The sequence below is a fragment of the Microcebus murinus genome, chromosome 18 (assembly GCF_040939455.1).
Source record: "Microcebus murinus isolate Inina chromosome 18, M.murinus_Inina_mat1.0, whole genome shotgun sequence".
In the NCBI taxonomy this organism is placed as follows: Eukaryota; Metazoa; Chordata; class Mammalia; order Primates; family Cheirogaleidae; genus Microcebus; species Microcebus murinus.
The window spans coordinates 38962676-38984799 of NC_134121.1; the positions used below are offsets into that span (position 1 = coordinate 38962676).

The 22124-nt window shown below is 38.7% G+C and overlaps 1 protein-coding gene across 3 annotated transcripts in view; it reads left to right on the forward strand.

The window, feature by feature from the left end:
* Positions 1 to 22124, forward strand: part of SPOP (speckle type BTB/POZ protein) — a 73109-nt gene that overhangs the window by 40040 nt on the left and 10945 nt on the right. For all 3 annotated transcript variants that reach the window (XM_012789711.3, XM_012789712.2, XM_075994484.1), the window contains 4 exons: positions 9584 to 9726; positions 10375 to 10496; positions 13115 to 13266; positions 13397 to 13524. In XM_012789711.3, the coding sequence (XP_012645165.1) occupies positions 9649 to 9726; positions 10375 to 10496; positions 13115 to 13266; positions 13397 to 13524 (480 nt within the window). In that variant the 5' untranslated portion in view covers positions 9584 to 9648. The remainder of the gene's footprint in view (positions 1 to 9583; positions 9727 to 10374; positions 10497 to 13114; positions 13267 to 13396; positions 13525 to 22124) is intronic.

A 22124-nucleotide genomic window follows, 5' to 3' on the forward strand; every position in this document is an offset into this window, starting at 1 on the left:
GTCCAGGCTAGAGTGAGTGCCGTGGCGTCAGCCTAGCTCACAGCAACCTCAAACTCCTGGGCTTGAGTGATCCTTCTGCCTCAGCCTCCCGAGTAGCTGGGACTACAGGCATGCGCCACCATGCCCGGCTAATTTTTTATATATATATCAGTTGGCCAATTAATTTCTTTCTATTTATAGTAGAGACGGGGTCTCGCTGTTGCTCAGGCTGGTTTTGAACTCCTGACCTTGAGCAATCCGCCCGCCTCGGCCTCCCAAGAGCTAGGATTACAGGCGTGAGCCACAGCGCCCGGCCTGTTAATTATCTTTATATGTCAATTTTAAGAGCATTAAACCCAGAGTCAGATATGAAAATTATAGGTCAAATCTAGGTAAATGCTAAAGATCTGCCTCAATTTGATCAATATATTGGAATTTTATAATATAAATTTTAATTTGAAATAACTTAGAGGTTTAGCCTTGGTTCCTGACAGCTGCTATAATGATACTTTCTATAACCAGGATTGACTTATTCTGGGAAATGTTCTTCTCTCGCTATTGTCTTGTGGATTCAGGAACTCCTCCCACAGCACTGCAGGTTTCCCTTTTCTTACAAGTTTTCTTGAATGAAAAAAAAAATGTTTTTAATCAAGGAAGAATGTAAATAGTTTTGGAATGTATCTAATAAGTTCTTTAAAATTAGAATGAGATGAACTCACAGTTTTATTTTATTTTATTTTATTTTTATTTTTTTTTATTTTTTAAGACATATAGACCTTGGAGAATGAACACAGTTTTATTTTTTAAATGTTTTATTATTTTAAAACTATGCCTGGATTCCTATAACTACATTCATTTAGCAACTCCTAAACTTTAACTTATTAACTAGAACTCATTAAGGAAAAATATCCCAAAAGAGAAAGGCTAGTTATTCAACAAAAATTTCATTCAACAAATATTTATTGAGTGCCTGTTATAATACCATTCTAGGCACAGGGGGATGCTGCTCTCTAATTGAGCTTAATTTCTAGTGGGGAACACTAGACAAGTGAAAAAATAAAAACAAGTTAATTGCAGGTAGTGGTTATAAAGAAGAAAATAAAATAATATGGTAAGAGGAACAGGCTAGAAGTGGAGGATGCTTCAGACTGGGTAGTCAGGGAAGACCTCCCTGAAGATACTGCATTTGAAAGGAGATCTAAAATAAGGAGCCAGATATGAAAAGACATGAAGGAAAAAAGAACTCTCCAGGCTGAGAAAGGAGCTTCATGTGCTCATGGAACAGAGTTAAAGGCCTGAGTGACTGAAGCATCAGGATTGAGAAGGGCAAGTATTAGGGAGGTCAGGGAGGTTTGCTGAGGTCATGGTGACCCTGATAAGAAGGTCACTTTTATTCAGATAGCAGCGGAAGCTCCTGAAGATCTCTTTCTTGTGTCTCATGGAGTCTTGATTTATGAGCCTTCTCATGACTTGGAAAAACTAATTATAAAGGCTGCTAATTCAGTTTTAAGTTTTTTCATTTACCAATTGAATAGGTAATATATTCACATGGTTCAAAATTCAAAAAATAACAAAGAAATATAATAGAAATTCTCCTTCCCACAAAGGTACCCAGTTTCCTTCCATGGAAATAACCGGTATCCCTACAGTCTTGTGTAGCTTTTCAGAAATATTCTATATATGTTAAAACAAATACATATTTTCTATTTAAAAAAACAGAGCTTCCCATTTTTTTTACAGATGCTTATTATGTCATCTATATCACAATTTATTTAATCAATCCATTTTTGATAGACTTTTTAGGTTATTTCCATTTTTTGTGTGTTTATAAATAGTGCCACAGTAGAAAACCTTTTATATTTGTCATTTTAAATATATCAGTAGGTATAGATTTCTAGTAGTGGAATTGCTGGATCAAAGGGTATGTGCATTTCTTGCTCGGATAGACATTGCCCTTCACAGAGATTGTAACAATTTATACTCCAGCCAGAAATGTTCTCCTTACCCTGGGCAAGTGTTATCAAACATTTTGATCTTTGCCAATTCAGCGGGTGAATTAATGTGTGGCTTGATTTGCATTTTATATTAGTATGAATGAGAGTTGAATATCTTTTCCTATACTTAAGAACCATTGGTATTTCCATTTCTGTACATCATTGATGGTTCTTTGCCTGTTTTTCTGTTAGGCTGTTGACTTTTTTCTTTTGATATCTAGATTCACTTAATATAGCTAAATCCTTCAATAGGTACAGTGTTTAAGAATTTAAAAAATGAAAACAGAAAAGCAGTCATCTTTAACTTGTAAAATTTTATAAAGCATGACCCTGATAAAAGATATAAGACATTGCTGATTGAGGTCTTTCTTCATTGCCCTTAGTTTTATTTTAAGAAGTGTCTCTAAATTTTAAAAAAAAAAAAGTATTTTGTTACAGTAGATTGAACTGCAAAAATTTTACTCATAACAAATATTCAAAAGTCATTCAAACCTTACAATAGAGGAAGTCAGTATGACCTGTAATAACTGTCCTTGGGATAATAAGAAAGAAATTATTACCTCCTGGGCTGTATATGACTGAGTACACTGTAATAGAAGAAACAAAAAGCTCCTTTTAGGTCACATTAGTTTCTCAAAAATGAGTATACCCAACTCTTTAATAGTTGTTTTTTTATTGTCAGCAATCTTTTTGGCATCTTCTGTTTTGGAAAATGCAAAGCATCTCTCAGGTTTAAAATAGTTATGACACTGGGATTTTTCTTTACTTGGAAACTGTGCAAGGCTTTAAACCAAAAAAAAAAAAGAATTAGGCTTTTTAAAAGTCCCTAACAACCCATTCTCTGGCAAGAACCTATGATCCCAGCCATCTCACTTGTACATGATATGCGTTATGTTGAACCACACAGAATTGCTAATACTCAGTTATTTTTGGTATACGAAACAACATTTCATGGTTCAATGTAATACTCCACAGTCTTAATCCTATCATTTAAAAATTGATGGATATAAAAGCTGACTCATAGACATCATGTATGAGATTCATGCCTCTCTTTGTTAATTGGTTTATTTCATTTTTTAATTCTCTGGATGAGTAGATTAGATAGATGATGGAGGAATACTCATGAGGAATAAATGAAAGGTTTTAAAAAATGACTGCACAAACTGTCTATGTAACACTTTTCAGAGAGTGTTCTTGCCTAGCACTATACATACTTGCAAGAGTATGTATATTGGGACATTTTCTCTTATTGTACTGGGAGTATCTTGAAAGAATTCTGATTATATAAGACTTTAGTTCAGATTAGTTACTGATTTGTGTTTTCAAGGAAAAGGAAATAATAACCAGTCTTTCTCCCCTTGTAGAATGAAGATGTACTTGATATTGGATGAAAAACTCACTTTTACCAGAGCTAAGATTTGAAGTGCCACAATAGGAGTTTTTGTCTTTGTATATAACTTATCCAAAAGAACAAATTAATAGTTATCATTACATTGAAATCTGATATACTCAGCATTATTCAAAGAGCTGTTTTAGAGATATGTGGGGAAAAAACCCAGAAAAGTTAATGAACTTGAATGCAACTGGCTGAGTGTTTCAGTCATCAAAGCATTTTTACTAAATACTTTCGGTTCCAGGCAGGCTGTGCTAGGTGGAAAGGGGATAGATACAAAGAACAGTTGCAAGTTCTGTTTCAGAAGCTTAAAGTCTACTGGAGGCCACAGAAGTGTTCATAAGTTTAAAAGGAGGTGGAAAAGAAATGCACTGTGTGTAGGTTCAGTTGAAAGCATTGTCTGTGTATCATCACAGCGTTACAGATTGAGTATCCCTTATCTGAAATACTTGGGACCAAGTGTTTTGGATTTAGAATTTTTACAGATTTTGGAATATTTGCATTATGTACTTACCTGTTCAGGATCCCTAATCTGGAAATCTGAAATGTTCCAACGAGCACGTCATGTTGGCATTGAAAAAGTTTTGAAGTTTGGAGCATTTCAGATTTCTGATTTTCAGATTAGAGATACTTAACCTGTAATAGATTTTCTTTTTCACTTCTGTCTGCTCTCCAAAGTTTATCATTCTAGTTAGAAGTCATATTATATTGGTTGACTTGAATCTCTTGTCAAAATAATTAATGGTTTCATAATATCTGCTAGGAAGTGTTTGTTAGAGATTGCTCTTAGTTGCTAGACGTGCTTACCTTCATTGGAATTTAAGCAGTGTTACAGTTGACAGAGATATATTAAAGTATGGGTTTTTTGTCTTTTTCTTTTTTTTTTATTTTTTTTAATTTTTTTTTTATTTTTTTATTTTTTTTCATCTTTGAGAGTATTCAGAAACAGGATGTCTTTTTCTTTTTTGAGACAGAGTTTTGCTTTGTCATCTGGGGTAGTATACAGTGGCATCATGGTAGCTCACTGTAATCTCAAACTCCTGGGCTCAAGTCATCCTCTTGCCTCAGTCTCCTGAGCAGCTGGGACTATAGGCACTCACCATGATACCTGGCTAATTTTTTGTATATATAGTAGAGATGGGGTTTAGCTCTTGCTTAGGCTGATCTTGAACTCCTGAGCTCAAGCAATCCTTCCTCCTTGGCCTCCCAGAGCGCTAAGATTACAGGCGTGAGCCATCTCGCCTGTCCTATTAAAGTATATTTTTTGATGAGACACAGAAGAGGTCTGTCCTCACAAGTCAGAATTTAATAGAGTAAGCAGGAAAATAAATGATGATGTATAACAGATATGTTTAGCCTCAGAGTTGTCAGTATACTAGAAAGTTTGCTAAATAAATTTCCCATTAGAGAACTTGGACAGTCTTGTCTTAACTTGTTTAAAGCCAGGAACAGTATATTTTGGCTTTAGTTGTCTCCTGCAAAGTTTCTCAAAGTATGACCCTCAAGTATATTTCTTCTCTTCTAAAATTGTTTTTCTGCTGGCATCTGCAACAATTGGCATGAAGTGCTACAGAGTTCATGTAGCACCAGGCTACTTTGCTGATGAACACTGTGCCCAGGGTGCCTGCTATAAGTGAAATTAATTAGACTTGTGCTATCCTAGTCAATTTCCCTCCCAGCAGGTTGTGTGGTTAGAGCTCCTCAGAGTCTGAGACTGAGTCTCCAGTTCTACTAGCTGCGGGATTGGACATTTTAAAAAATTGGAAGAAAGGTGGTATTATAAAAAAAAAAAAAGAAAGAAAGATTTGGCTACAAAATAAGTCAGAAGCAAAAAAGATGGGAAAAAAATGGCCAAGACCAAAATTTTATTTTCTTTCTAGTGTAATAATAGACCAAGCTTCAGTAGCAATAATTAGGGCATTAAAATAAACTAGTTTTTAAAAATTGGCCTTTCCTAAGTCTTAGAGAATTTGTAAATTGTTAATTGTTGGATAAATTTAAAGTATTTTTTAAGCAACTTCAGAATAAGCTCAAATTAATATTTTATGATCACTCAGTGTAGAGCTTTGCCTGCAACTTACATCTCCAGAGCCAATTTTTTTGTTCTTAACTAATGTATAGAATGCACATATTCATTGCCACCCTGCCCCAAAGTAGGAATGTTGAAATTTCATTCTGGCCATTAATGATAACTAGAATTTATAAAACTGGCTAAGTTGTATTTACTGGTTATTGGACAAATCAACAGTTCTGTCAGAATGTGTTTTCCATCAAATGCAAGCCTATCTTAAAGGTAACTATAGTAGTATTTGGTCTCCTTTCTTGATGTTATGAAATCATGAATTGCAGGATCCAGAGAGGTCCAAATGCCATTTGCAGTGCTTAAGTTTTCCTACCTTAAGTGAGACAGCATAATATGTGTATAAGACTATTAACTTTATGTGTGATTACATGGGCTGCTTTCATTGTAAATGCCTGTAGGGCAGTGTTTATGACCAATGGAAACAAAATTTAATTCCAATTATTAATATATTACTCTGTGAAGGTACAACTATATCTTATTGACCCCCCTCATATTTATTAAGTAGTCAGTGAATGTTTATGAATTGAACTACTATGCAATGTTTTTATTATTCTTGTTATTCATTTATATCAATTTGTATAAATAATGTACTGCACATGTTATTACAAAATTTGCTTTTTATTAGCACTGTGTTTGATGCCCATGGTGCTGAAGACCTAGTTCATTAATTTTAAGTCCTAAAATATAGTTTTCCAATATATAGAAATAAAACAATTTAGGTATCTATTCCTCTGCTAATGGATTTATATTAATAGTTTGTTTCTAGCTTTTCATTGTAATAGCAACGCCACATTGAAAATCCTTGTCTGTGTCTTCTTGTGCCCATGTATATAGTTTCTCTAGGGCAATGCTTCACAAAATGTGGTCAGGGGAACTTGTTAGAAATGTAAATTATTGGGCCCATCCCAAACCTCTGAATCAGAAACTCTGAGGGTAGGGCTAGCAATTTGTTTTAAATGGTGATTTTGATGTGCTCTAAACTTGAGAACCACTACTCTAATGCATACATTAATACAGTTAAAAGTGGAATTACTAGGGTATGTGTATTTTGAACTTTGCTAGATATAGTCAAATTCCTATCCAAAATATACGTATTAATTTATTGTCTCACCAGCAGTGTATGAGAGTTTCCATTTCCCCATACATGGCATGGTTGGTATTTTTTTTTCTTGCTGGTCTGCTAGGTATAAAATGTTTAAGAGCTATTTTATTTCTTTTTTTGTGAGCAGTATTTTTTATAGGATAGTTGACCGTTTTCTTTTTTTTCTTTTTTTTTTTTTGAGACAGAGTCTCACTTTGTTGCCCAGGCTAGAGTGAGTGCCGTGGCATCAGCCTGGCTCACAGCAACCTCAATCTCCGGGGCTCAGCGACCCTACTGCCTCAGCCTCCCGAGTGGCTGGGACTATAGGCATGCGCCACCATGCCCAGCTAATTTTTTTTGTATATATATTTTTAGTTGGTCAATTAATTTATTTCTATTTTTGGTAGAAATGGGGTCTCGCTCAGGCTGGTTTCAAACTCCTGACCTTGAGCAATCCGCCCGCCTCGGCCTCCCAAAGTGCTAGGATTACAGGCGTGAGCCACCACGCCCGGCTCCTTTTCTTGTTTGTAGAAACACTTTATATATCAACTTTTCTTTTTTCTTGAGACAAGGTCTCTTTCTGTTGCCCAGGCCAGAGTGCAGTGATGTCAGCATAGCTCATTGCAACCTCAAACTCCTAGACTCATGCAATCCTCCCACCTCTTAGCCTTCCAAGTAGCTGGAACTATAGGCATGTGCCACCACACCCAGCTAATTTTTTAAATATTTTATAGAGATGGGGTCTCGCTATGTTGCTCAGGCTGGTCTCGAACTCCTGGCCTCATGCAGTTCTTCCACCTTAGCCTCTCAGAGTGCTAGGATCATAGGGGTGAGCCACCACACCCAGCCTAAGTTATTGTATATTAATAAAAGTGTCCCTTTGTCATGCATTGCAAGCTTTTCTTTTTCTAGTTTGTCTTTTGGCTTTGGTGCTTTAAAATTGTGACCAAATTCACCAGTTTAAAAAATTGTATATATTTAAGGTATACAACATAATGTTTTGATGTGCATATACATAGTGAAACTAGTATAGTCAAAACAATTAGCATATCCATCATCTCATAGTTACCTTTTATGTGGGGGGGAAGGTAAAAGCATCTAAAAACTACTTGTTTAGCAGATTTCCAGTATATAATACACTATTGCTAACTAATCCTGAATGTTGTATGTTAGATCTCTAGACTTACTCATCCTACATATCTACAACTTTGTATGATTTGACCTACATGTCTCCATTCCCACCCCCCACCCCCAAAATCACTAATTTTTTTGAATGGCTTTTGTGTTTAGAAAGTCTTTGAGGGGAGAATTTTGAGTTTCATTTGATATGCTACTGGGATATCCCATTGAGATGCATAGTAGTTACTTGAAAATGGTCTAGGCTTAGGAGAAAGGTGAGAGTTGTAGAGATTTGGGAAACATTTGTATAAAGGCAGAATTTGATATTATTGGGATGGGTAAAATTGCCATTAAGAGAAGGTAGATTGAGAAAATAATTGAGGATTAAATCATCAGAAGCAGCAGTGGAGGAAGAGAATCTAGTAAAAGTGATTGCAGAATCATCACGAAACAGCAAGGAGAAGAATCTGGAAAATCAGGTGATGACAGTGTAAGCAGGGAGAGATCTCTAATATTGTAGAGAAAGGTATAAAAATGTTGCCTTTCAAGAGAGAAGTTAGCAATGGGTTGAGGAATAGAAGATTATTTAAGTTTGCAGTGAAGTGTAGGAGAAGATGAGGCAAAGTTAGAGAGATAACAAGGGTCATTTTGCTTTGGGAGTCGAATATTTGTGCCCAAAGAGAAGGAGCCCATGATAAGGTTATGTCTAGTGTTAATTACGCTGTCTCATTTTCAGGCAGCTTTTTCATAAATGTACTTGTGCACCCTTTGAGTAAATTCATTTGGTAAGGTAATACTGAGTATTGTGCAGAGGATTAAAACAGGGTGATATACTTGTGACTAGAAGATTACATTAGGTGGACTTCTCTAAGGTTAACATTTATTTATGTATGTATGTATTTTTTTTTAATTTATTTTTGAGTCAGAGTCCCACTCTGTTGCCCAGACTAGAGTGCCATGGTGTCAGCCTAGCTCATAGCAACCTCAAATTCCTGGGCTCACGCGATCCTCCTGCCTCAGCCTCCCAAGTAACTGGGACTACAGGCATGTGCCACCATGCCCAGCTAATTTTTTGTATATATATTTTTAGCTGGTCAATTAATTTCTTTATATTTTTAGTAGAGACAAGGTCTCACTCTTGCTCAGGCTGGTTTCAAACTCCTGACCTTGAGTGATCCTCCCACCTCGGCCTCCCAGAGTGCTAGGATTAAAGACGTGAGCCACTGCACCCGGCATATTGATTGATTGATTTTTTTTTTTTTTTTTTTTGAGACAGAGTCTCGCTTTCTTGCCTAGGCTAGAGTGAGTGCCGTGGCGTCAGCCTAGCTCACAGCAACCTCAAACTCCTGGGCTCAAGCGATCCTCCTGCCTCAGCCTCCCGAGTAGCTGGGACTACAGGCACGAGCCACCATACCCGGCTGATTTTTATATTATATATATATTAGTTGGCCAATTAATTTCTTTCTATTTTTATGGTAGAGACGGGGTCTCGCTCAGGCTGGTTTTGAACTCCTGACCTCGAGCAATCCGCCCGCCTCGGCCTCCCAGAGTGCTAGGATTACAGGCGTGAGCCACCGCGCCCGGCCTTGATTTATTTTTTGAGACAGAGTCTCCACTCTGTTGCCTGGGCTAGAATCCCATAGCATCAGCCTAGCTCACAGCAACCTCAAACTCCTGGGCTAAAGCAATCTTTCTGCCTCAGCTTCCCAAGTAGCTGGGACTATAGGCATGTGCCACCGTGCCCGGCTAATTTTTTCTATATATATTTTTAGTTGCCCAGCTAATTTCTAGTTTTAGTAGAGATGGGGTTGGGGACCATAGGGTAGAGCATTCCAAGCAGGAGACAAAGTTTCCAGTCTCTAGAATGTCAAACCAATAGTAGGGTAGTGTACCAATAATCTAATAAAGTCTTTTTGCTTCTTGGATCTGAACAGGGTGAAGAGAGAACAGAAGTCTTTGTCCCCAGCTTTGGAAATCTTGTTTAACCTTCAAACTGGCGATGTCAAGGGTTCCAAGTCCTCCACCTCCGGCAGAAATGTCGAGTGGCCCCGTAGCTGAGAGCTGGTGCTACACACAGGTAAGTTCATGTTTTCACCCTGAGAATCTCCCATCTGAGGAGGATTTGGTGGACAAAAGGAATAAGATTGCTTTTCTACATTGGATCCTGCTTTCTCTGGGGCATAACTGCCAGATAGCAAGCTAGATACTTGTCAGCTTTCGATTTCTTGGTTTTCCACATGGAATCTGAATCCATTAGGCTAGTGTTTTTCACTGGAAGTTCAAAGGGGGAATCTTTGAAACTTATCCTTACATTCCTCTTGAAGGAATTGTGTTCTGTGGTTCTTCTGTTGGGGAAGCCAGGTTTGAGATTTGCAACCCCAGGCAGTGGCATCAACAGACTAATATTAGGTATGGTTTTATCATATGCTTTCCCAACCTTGTCCATGGTGGGGTTGTTTTTTTTCCTGTCCATGTTTTTCTTACCTTCCATTCAGTGTTTCTCAGAACTCCCCCCCCCAAAAAAAAAAGTTACAAAAGCAATTTGATCAGGGTGAGATTTCTTAAAATGTGGGCGAGGGATCTAAGGTGAGAAAAGCTGAAAACAATGCTATGGTCCTGTGGGGATTATGCAGAGGGAGGGAGGGGAAATGATTTTCTGATCTTCAGCCTGCTTTTTCAGCTTGTCCACTTCTTATTTAATTGCTTCCTGGTTTTCTGTCAACAGATCAAGGTAGTGAAATTCTCCTACATGTGGACCATCAATAACTTTAGCTTTTGCCGGGAGGAAATGGGTGAAGTCATTAAAAGTTCAACCTTTTCATCAGGAGCCAATGATAAACTGAAATGGTGAGGAAGAAGACATCTAGCTGTAAAAATCTTTCCAAAAGTTTTGCTTGGTTTTGCTTGGTTTTATGGGACACTGACTAGAATGTATAAGTTCCTTAAAGGCAGGAACTTTGTTTTATTCTTACTGTATTCCCTAGTGCCTAGCACAGTGCATGGCACTTAATAAGTGCTCACTGAATATTTGTTGAATTAATTCAATGAGTATGTCAGGGATCAACAAACTCAAGCAATAGGGTAATATAAATGAGTAAAGAGAGCCAGGGTTATAAATGATATTCATACATGGTATGAGTGGTGACTACTTGGCAAACTAGTGAGTGTCCTTCTAAAACCAGTGATGGCTACTCAGCTCCAGCTAACTATAGCTATGTGTGAATGAGGGCTGACCATTGCTAGATATTTAGATTTTTCAAGAAAAACAAAAAACCTAGATTTTAACAAAAAATATCTTGATTTTTAAATTGCTTGCTTTTAAACAATAAAGAAGATTCATTTCCTATGCAACTTGACTAACCAGGATGTGAGATGGGTTTGAAGGTAGTTTGATCCAGGAGGGCCAGTGGTTAGATATATCTCTCTCTGCTCTGCCCCACTGTCCACACTCTTGGACATCTCAAGTCTAGCTTCCCTTGTACTTGAAGGATGACTGGCAGTAGCAATGGCCATAACCTACCTCATGCCAACAGAAGTCATTGAGCTTTCTCTGAACTAAGTGTGTGGTCAAGAATATGTTATGCATGTACTGATTGGTTTATGTTTGCATTCCCTGATCTATTCCTTGTGGCAAGGGAACCGTGATCTGGGAAGGGGGATCAGTCCTATCCAAACCTGTGTTGTCTTGAGGAGGAGCAGTGGGCAGTTAAGGATACAATAATATCCCCTCCAAAACACATGTTTCTGAACCATCGGTTTTGACCTCTGATAGCCCACTGAAGAGTTGTTCGTTCATTTAGTATTTGTCAGCTATGTACATTATGCATTGTATTGTTATGTTTTGAGAAAAATGTTTATTCTTAGCCTTTGTATTTAAATCCACATCATTAGCACAGTGTATAATAATGTATGTGGCATATACATTCGTAGAGAGGCACTGGATTGGGCCACCTGTTTGAGAGAGGTGCCATAATACTGGCAAGGCCTAAGGATGCATATGGCCTGTGGATTACATGTGTGGTAGAAGTAGTGGCTGAACCACGTCCCACATACAGTTCAACCAATGACATCTGCAACTCACTTGAACCTATTAAATATTTCTGAATTTTGTTTTGATTCATCTGTAACAGATTGGCATCTCTAACTATTTAGAAGTCTAGCTTGGAACTCTACCCTATGTAATGACAGACTTTTATCTGTGCTTCCTCTGTACTGCCTCCTTTATTTTAATCTTAGAATATTATTGCTAGATTGATAAACTACCTGTAAAAGATATTAGTTACATATTTTTCTAAAATACTTCTTTTTTTCCCTAAGGTGATATTAAAGGGCTTATTGACATTTTTTTCCATGGTGGTTTTTTTTTTTTTTTTTTTGAGACAGAGTCTAGTTTTGTTGCCCAGGCTAGAGTGAGTGCCGTGGCATCAGCCTAGCTCACAAACCTCAAACTCCTGGGCTTTTAAGCAATCCTCCTGCCTCAGCCTTCCGAGTAGCTGGGACTACAGGCATGCACCACCATGCCCGGCTAATTTTTTCTATAAATATTAGTTGGCCAATTAATTTCTTTCTATTTATAGTAGAGACGGGGTCTCACTCTTGCTCAGGCTGGTTTCGAACGCCTGACCTCAAGCAATCCACCCGCCTCGGCCTCCCAGAGTGCTAGGATTATAGGCGTGAGCCACCGCGCCCCCAGCCCCATGATGTTTATAGTCCCACACAAATTAAGGGCTTCATTTTCCTGAGATTGAGGATTGGAATAGAGCAAGACCAGGCTGAATTTTAAAATATTTTAGGGAGAAAAGAAGTGAAAGATTTGGGAGATTATGAGGAAAAAGAGAAGTAAGGGATATGTTGTCAGATTCCAGAATGCCCCTTTGTTATTGTTTACTTTTAAAAAGGTGACCCAGGTTGCTCTAGAAACATGATTCCCAAGCAGTCATTCTACTGAATCATAATCTTCTGGTATGGGACCTGGACTTCCTTTTTTTAAACATCTCCCTCTCTTGATTCTGATGTTCTAGTTCCATCCTGTCACTTCATGAGTCTTTTTTTTTTTTTTTTTAATTGAGACAGAGTCTTGCTCTGTTGCCCGGGCTAGAGTGCCATGGTGTCAGCCCAGCTCACAGCAACCTCAGACTCCTGGGCTCAAGCAACCCTTCTGCCTCAGCCTCCCAAGTAGCCAGGACTACAGGCATGTGCCACCATGCCTAGCTAATTTTTTCTATATAGATTTTTAGTTGTCCTGCTAATTTCTTTCTTTTTTTTTTTTTTTTTTTTTTTTTTAGTAGAGACAGTGGTCTCACTCTTGCCCAGGCTGGTCTTGAACTCCTGACCTTGAGTAATCCTCCCGCCTCGGCCTCCCAGAGTGCTAGGATTAAAGGCGTGAGCTACCTTGCCCGGCCACTTTATGAGTCTTTGAACATGGATGCTTTCAATGCTTTTTTTCCATTTTCTGTTTTGGGCAGGTGTTTGCGAGTAAACCCAAAAGGGCTAGATGAAGAAAGCAAAGATTACCTGTCACTTTACCTGTTACTGGTCAGCTGTCCAAAGAGTGAAGTTCGGGCAAAATTCAAATTCTCCATCCTGAATGCCAAGGGAGAAGAAACCAAAGCTATGGGTAAATGTTTTTCCTTTTTCTTTGATTTATAACTTTCATGTGTGGCAACTTCAAACTTCACACACTGACAAGTTGTGGATTTGATGTGGTTTTGAGTAATCCTAAATATGATTTTTTTTCCCCACCTCAGAGAGTCAACGGGCATATAGGTTTGTGCAAGGCAAAGACTGGGGATTCAAAAAATTCATCCGTAGAGATTTTCTCTTGGATGAGGCCAACGGGCTTCTCCCTGATGACAAGCTTACCCTCTTCTGTGAGGTGAGTCCTTTTACCCCCCCACTGTGAGACTAGCAATTCCCAGGCCTGATAGGTATTGGTAGACTTGATATATTGTGTCAGGGATGTAGAATGAAAACAGTCCCCAAATGGAGTGGTGCTGTGCAAACGTTATTATGTGACTGAACTACCTCATGATTTGAGGGTTGTTGGGCATCTCAGCTTTCCACTTGTTACTGTTCTTAAAAACAAAGATTATGTGCTATCTTGGTATGTGTCAGTTTTAAGTTGCTTGGGTCAGGATTCTGGCTTTTTCACTGTGGGTTTTTTTTAGATAGCATTTGGAAGGAATTGGTCACTTCAAGCTGAGGTGAATGGCTGGAACTAAATATGCATATCTGTCCTTTAAACTTTCTGGCTCCTCCTTGAGTGTGAGGTCCATGTGTGTTTAACTGTGGATCACTTTCCTCTTCTGCTCTTTGTACTAGATGACTCTTAGCAGGAGTTGAGTGCCTGTGGTTTGTATTGCTAAAGTCATGAAATAGGAAGGTGAGAACCATTTTCTCTGAGGTGAAGGCTAGGAAAGCTCTCTAGCTCAGAGTTTGCTAGGAGAGTTAGCTATAGTCAGCTAAGAGAATCCTCTCACCAGCAACCTAAGGGCCTGTCCCAGGTTTACAGGAGAAGCCTTGAAGTAAAATTCCCAAACTAAGAGTGAGTTGGAAAGTGGTTTCTTTAATGAATATACTAATTAGTCATTTCTTGCTATTATGAATACATTTATAAATACTCACAAGCTCACAGTGTAATAAATGAAGAAAATCTCTAGTCAGCTGGGGCGTTAGTGTTCCCTGTGCATGATATGGCCGGGGAGCCACTTCCTGAGCAGCACCAGTTGATGATCATAACCACTGTATCATCATGGGGTAGGGTGCAGTTGTTCTCCAACTGCCAATGCACTCAAATAATAGGCTCACACTGTGAGTTAATGACAGTTTCAAAGGCATATCACCACCTGTGTGGCAGGAAAGGAAGTCCCTTAGGAATTTTGCCCTTTTGCAGAAGAGGCCTAGCCAGTAGTAGCAGACTTCTGTATTTTAACAGAATAGTTGCTAATGATTAGAAAACTTTGGAAACGCGATTTATTAAAATATCACACTGTATATGTAAAATATGGTTTGCATCATCACTTTCCCTTCTCCTTTTTAATTGCTGAGTAAAAGAAGCATCTTTATAAATACATAATATGTGGCAGTTGTTTTATGTCTGATGAACTTGAAATTTGAATTCTATTTAGGTCCACCTGATCACAGATTGTATTCAGTTCCCTGAATGAATAAACGAGAACCATTAGGTAGTTTTTTTTTTTTTTTTTTTTTTTTTGAGACAGAGTCTCGCTTTCTTGCCTAGGCTAGAGTGAGTGCCGTGGCGTCAGCCTAGCTCACAGCAACCTCAAACTCCTGGGCTCAAGCAATCCTACTGCCTCAGCCTCCCAAGTTGCTGGGACTACAGGCACGAGCCACCATGCCCGGCTAATTTTTTTTATATATATATATTAGTTGGCCAATTGATTTCTTTCTATTTTTATAGTAGAGACGGGGTCTCGCTCAGGCTGGTTTTGAACTCCTGACCTTGAGCAATCCGCCCGCCTCGGCCTCCCAGAGTGCTAGGATTACAAGCGTGAGCCACCGCGCCCGGCCCCATTAGGTAGTTTTGTATGAGGATAGATGTTATTTAAACAGACTGTAGTTTTTGGTTTTTGATTTTTTTGTGTGACGGAGTTTTGCCCTGTCATCTGGGCTAGGGTGCCATGGTGTCACCCTATTTCACAGCAACCTCAAAGTCCTGGGCTCATGCAAACCTTCTGCCTCAGCCTCCCAAGTACCTGGGATTGCAGGTGCATGCCACGATGCCTGGCTAAATTTTCTATTTTTAGTAGAGGCAGGGTCTCACTCTCACTCAGGCTAGTGTCAAACTCATCAGCTCAAGTGATCCTCCTGCCTTCACCTCCCAGAGTGCTAGGATTACAGGTGTGAGCCACCATACCCGGCCTAGAAGTTTTAATCTTCACCTATCTTAGAGACTTGTATTTCAGAAAAACTTAAAAATGGTGGAAAATTCTAGTTTCTGTTGGAAATGAAAGCCAATCTTGAAACTGTTCTCTGAAGGAAATCTCCTCTAAATATTGCATCTGGCATTTTAGGCAGTACCATAACCTTTATTGCAGTATTTTCAAGTCCACAGTGGGTCCAGCTTTTTTTTATATGCTTCCCCCTCCTTCCCCAATCCATTCCAGCTGCTCCAACCCCTGTCTTGACATTCTTGATTTGGAAACCAATTGGCCTGTCCTCACTTGGCAATCTCTTATCCTGTGGTTAAGTCTGAGGCCAAGTTCCAGCTTTCTCTCTCTCTCCCCCTTCACTTCCCCATATGAAATTCTCTTAGGAGAAATCCTGTGGTTAAGTTTAGATTTGCCTTGACTTAGAAGGGAAGTGAGATGACACTTTGGAAATGAGGAGATGTTGAACAGGGAAACGTCTGCTGGGTTCTGCTGATGCCATCGGTTTCTTATCATCGAACCAGGTGTGCCATCTGTTCCTCTCACACTTCTTTGTTGGCCACAGGTGCTGAGTGTTGCTTCTCATACTTGGGCTTATGCCTAGTGAGACTTGTTTCTGTTCCAAGGCTCTCTGTGGACTTAGTAGCATTCAGCATTGCAAGACGGTTGCGTGGGGTGTATATTGGATGTGTGGGTTTTAAAGATGTCTGCAGCTCATCTAAGTTCTTAGCACTTTTCATAGCTAGATCATTTTTGATGTACTTTCTATTCCTTTGACCTGTTGTTTCCCTTCTATCAATGGAATATTTATAAACAAGTTTATTTTAACTTATATTTTATTATTGGTTTAATTAGTATTTTCTTATTATTCAGAGGCCTTTATGAAGTTGATGTTCACCTAGAAATCTAGGTTCTGAGTACCCTGAGTGCTAGGATTGCAGGCGTGAGCCACCATGCCTGGCCCTTCTCTTCTATCCTGATGCAATAAGTACAGTTGTTTCACAGAGGTTTTGATGCTCCCAGAGGCCACAAGAGGGAATCCTAAGGTGAAACACTGAAAATCATACATTTGTGTTCAGCCTTTATTTCAGTGGTATTACTGTTATTGAATGTTTAAATGAAAGTAGATTGCAAACTCTGAAAATGATGAACAAGTGGTCTTGTTTGTTATGTACCACACTGGATTTGCTTTCAGACAAGGTCAGGTGTGTTCAGCGTGGCATGGCCATAGACATTGGGTTCACTTTCAATTCTCAGTGGTGTTTTCAACTGTTAGGAATGTGGTGATTCTTCCAGATTGATATTGAGTAGTTAACTTATTTGAAAGCATTTCCTAAGTCTTTCCTGAATTGTCCCTTATTACAATCCTTTGAGCTAGGTTTAGTTCTGTTTTCTTCATTTCATGTTACAGAGGAAAGAAGCAGTGCTTAGGAAGGTCAGGTAATTTTTCTTGGCATTGTACAGCAAATATATGTCAGGGCCATGTCAGCTCTCCATTTTCCATCTCTGGTCTGCTATACTACCCTAAGTGGAGCTGAATGCTATTTAGTCAAGGAAGCACAGGCTCTCCCAAGTTTTCTTGACAAAGGATATTTACTTTGGTAATTAAGACCTGCATGCAGTGGTATGCACCTAAGGTACCAGTTACTTAGGAGGCTGAGGCAGAAGAATTGCTTGAGGCTAGGAGTTTGAGGCTACAGTGCACTGTAATCATATCTGTGAATGGACACTGCACTCTAGCCTGGGCAACATAGTGAGACCCTGCTCTGAAAAAAATTAAAACATAGAGAGAGGCCGGGCACGGTGGCTCACGCCTGTAATCCCAGCACTCTGGGAGGCCGAGTCAGGCAGATTGCTTGAGGTCAGGAGTTCGAAACCAGCCTAAGCAAAGAGCGAGACACCGTCTCTACTATAAACAGAAAGAAATTAATTGGCCAACAAATATATATAGAAAAAATTAGCCGGGCATGGTGGCGCATGCCTGTAGTCCCAGCTACTCCGGAGGCTGAGGCAAGAGGATTGTGTGAGCCCAGGAGTTTGAGGTTGCTGTGAGCTAGGTTGACACCACAGCACTCACTCTAGCCTGGGCAACGAAGCAAGACTCTGTCTCAAAGAAAAAAAAGAGAGAGAGACATAAAAGCATATTAAAATTATACTTTTAATTTTCTCTTTAATAACTTGGTCCACAGAAAATCTTCATGAAATGTTTCTGCTTCTATTGACCCATTTCTTCCAGTATTTATATTGAAAACAAATAGCTGTTAGCAATGAAAATACATATATTCCAACTTCATTATATATGCCTTTGACGGGTAGAAGATCCCAGTGCCTCTTTGAGATGTTGCAATTGAAGTTGAAATATGAAATAACATATAAAATATGAAATGCCAAATATGAAATATCCAGGTAGTAGTTAACTCATTTAAAACATCACTTTCCTTTTCAAACATCTCTCTCACAGCCTGGGAATATGTCTTTTTTGCCAAATTTTAAATAAGTTGGTCTATTCACTTTTTTTTTTAATTAATGGATTATTTGGATATATTAATTGCACTATATGAAAATGCCAATATTTGATTGTGCTTGACCTACCAAAATGGTGGGGTTTTTTTTTTTTGAGACAGAGTCTTTGTTGCCCAGGCTAGAGGGCCTTGGCATCACCCTAGCTCACAGTAACCTCAAACTCCTGGGCTCAGGTGATCATCCTGCCTCAGCCTCCCGAGTAGCTGGGACTATAGGCATGCACCACCATGCCCGCCTAATTTTTTCTATTTTTAGTTGTTTGGCTAATTTCTTTCTATTTATAGTAGAGATGGGGTCTCGCTCTTGCTCAGGCTGGTCTCAAACTCCTGAGCTCAAGCAATCCTCCTACCTCAGCCTCCCAGAGTGCTAGGATTACAGGTGTGAGCCACCACGCCCAGCCAAAAATGGTGATTTAATATGTGATATCATTGTAGGTTATAAAGCATGATAATGTAGTAAACCAGCACCACCCAATCTAAGAACATCACCAGTAACTTGGAATTAACCTGTATGTGCTTCTCCCCATCTCTGAGACTTGTTTCCCCACTTAGAGGATGATAAATAGTTATTTTGAATTTTATGTTATCATTTCCTTGCTTATTATTTATATACTTGAATAATATATTGTTTAGATTTGCTTGTTTTTGAGCTTTATAAAAATGGTGTTTGACTGTATGTAGTCATCTAGGACTTGGTTTTTTCATATTATGTTTCTAAAATTTATATTGTGGATTTAACTATAGTTCAGTTTTAGTGCTGTTGTAATAGTCTTGTGTGAATGTACAATGTATCCATTCTCTTGTTGATGGACATTTAGGTTGTTGTGAATCTTTTGCTAGTAGAAATAGTGCTGCTGCTATAAATAATTTGTATACAGTGTCTGTTTGGGTTTTTTTGATTGTTTTAATGTACTTGCATGAATTTTACTTTTTTATTTGTATAGATGAAATGTACAAGAATTGGCATAGTCTTTTATGAAATTTTCTTAAGAAAAGGAATTGACTTTAAAAGTGAGACCCTTTTACAACTTGAAATTTAGAGGATTATACAGCCTTCCTGAGACATTTTCATGCAGTCATTTATAAGATGACATAAATGTCACAGTCACGTCATCTTCACAGCTGCAATTCTGAATGAGTCTCTATAGTCAACTTTATAGGCATTAAAAAAAAATCTTTAGTTTTTCTAAAAATGGTCTCATTTTAGCATCATCATTTGCAGAGGGAAATAATCCCTTTCTAAGTTAAAAGTTTGGGCTCTGAAGACTCATTTGTGAATGCCATTTAAAATTTATTTTTAATTAAGCGTATTTAATGTTGGTGAGAGGTGCCAGACATTCAGAACTCTGGAGACTCCAGGCATCTATATATCTACAGAACAAGCCTGGCTCAGTTAGTAAAGGTACATTCTCTTTTCTGCTATCATCCTGTCTGTGTCCAGAGAGAGAAATTGCCCCTGTGAGAGGTGTCACAGACTTTGGGCCCCACTTATTGTCAGTTGTGCATCTAACCAGCAGAAGGCCCTCTGGTAACCATAGTTTGATTATGTGAGATTCAGCTTAGCACTTCTTGCCAATTCATTTTACCCGGTCTACTAAATTGCCATCAAGTGTTAATGACTTTGGGCTCCTATCAACCTGGTTTAATTCAAGCTGGGAACCCAGTGCCAAAAGCATTTTCCATTCCCCTCATTGGCCATCCCAGGAGATTCTTGCCTTTCCCTATGAGGAAGTTGGATTTAATTGGTCTTTTCCTTTTTTTTTTTTTTAATCAGTATTTTGGAGCTATAACTGGGAACAGGCAACTTCTACTTTTGGTGTTATTATTATATCAAAGAAGCAAGGGTATTAATATGAGAAAGTGGCTGACCCAAATTAGAGATCTTAGAACAAGAGAATCTCTGTGGGTTGGTTTGTGCTGGGTCTTGGGCTATTAAAATAATGTTATAATCTGGCTCTGATAAATGTACTACTAATGCCAAGCACATTCATAATTGATTAACTTGGCTGCTTCGTTGCTCAAGACCATAACAGCTAGTTTTAAACAAATGAATAAATTTCTTGACCTAATAGTAAATATCTCACTCCTGCACAGAAGGGACTACAGGTCATTAACTTTGCGTCTAGGTTTATGACTGCGTTTAAGGGATGACTTGCATCTTGAAGGTTAAAAGAAATCTGGGTCATTAAAGATGTGCCTAAGCTATCTTTCTCATCTGACTCAGGAACAGCAAGAGTAGTGAGCTAATTCTCAAGGTTTGTGAGTTCTGTTTTGAATTTAACTTTTCTAACCTATTGTGATATAGGAGATGAAGCATTAGAATGATTGTTAGGCAGACAACTGATTTGCAGGGTCTTATCTACAGCTTGGTAACTGACATTTATTTTTTAATGTTATGTGATTTATAAATCCTTGTATTTGGTACCCTAACAAATTGATCTGAGTTTCACTGACCCATCTAGAAGTTAACTTGGTTTTTATCTAGGCTGAACTTAATTCAGCTGGTTAAGACATGCCCTGCTGAAGCCATAGTGGGAATTTGGATTCCTTTATAAACCTATTGTCATCATTCTGTTCCAAAGCTATAATTACATGTGTAGTTACAGCCAGCCATCTTGTATGTCACTGTCATAAATGACTGAGTAAGGGTATAAAAGTTGTGGTATACCCACTAGTTATCCCTACTGGAAAGATCTTCCAAGCCCAGTTCTTACTGGTAGTGGGTCAGTAGTGTCATGTTTTTTTTTTTGTTTTTTTATTTATTTATTTATTTATTTATTTATTTATTTTTTTAAGGAACCACATTTTCTGCTATATGTTTTAAACTAACATTTTTCAGAAAGTACCAGTTATTTAATAGGCCCCACCTAAGCTGCATTTTATTTGCATGTTCTAGACCTAACTAAAATAAGTGAAGTGCCGGCTGGGCATGGTGGCTTAGGCCTATAATCCTGGCACTGTGGGAGGCCAAGGCGGGTGGATCACTTAAGATCAGGAGTTCGAAACCAGCCTGAGCAAGAGCGAGACTCCGTCTCTACTAAAAAATAGAAACAAATTAATTGGCCAACTAAAAATATATAGAAAAAATTAGCTAGCCATGGTGGCGCATGCCTGTAGTCCCAGCTACTTGGGAGGTTGAGGCAGAAGGAATGGCTTGAGCCCAGGAGTTTGAGGTTGCTGTGAGCTAGGCTGATGCCATGGCACTCTAGCCTGGGCAACAGATTGAGACTCTGTCTCAAAAATAAATAAATAAAATAAGTGAAGTGCCTTTAGGCTTAAGTTACTGGATTTTTATTTCTAGAGAGTTTAATTTAAATGGTAGTATCCATAGGAGTTGTTTTTAACTTTTTGCTCAAGGCAGAATAAGGTAAATAGTTGAGACTTATCATTTGTTTCTGTCAGTTTTTTCTCCCTGGCAGCTTTGCATAGATTTGTAGTGCAGGGAGGTGGAGCTTATTAGAAATTGGAGGAGGCCGGGCACAGTGGCTCACGCCTGTAATCCTAGCACTCTGGGAGGCCAAGGCGGGCAGATTGCTTGAGGTCAGGAGTTCGAAACCATTCTGAGCAAGAGCGAGACACCATCTCTACTATAAATAGAAATAAATTAATTTGCCAACTAATATATATATATAGAAAAAATTAGCCAGGCATGATGGCGCATACCTGTAGTCCCAACTACCTGGGAGGCTGAGGCAGTAGGATTGCTTGAGCCCAGGAGTTTGAGGTTGCTGTGAGCTAAGCTGATGCTACGGCACTCACTCTAGCCTGGGCAACAAAGCGAGACTCTGTCTCAAAAAAAAAAAAAAAAAAAAGAAAAGAAATTGTAGGAGAAGGAGATTTGTAGGTCTCTTTCCCCATTGTCTTGAGATGGTATAGATTAAGTATGACTATGACAGATAAGTTGCTTGATGCAGAGGATAAAGCCTTGATTTGTAGAGGTGGTTTCTAGAGAAGATGATTAACATTGGTATCTGAATGTACTGTAGCAATAAGGTAAGAGTCATCTCTCCGCCTGCCAGGAAAAAAATTCATGGTTATCAAGCTTTGGTTTGTGTTTCCTTGTC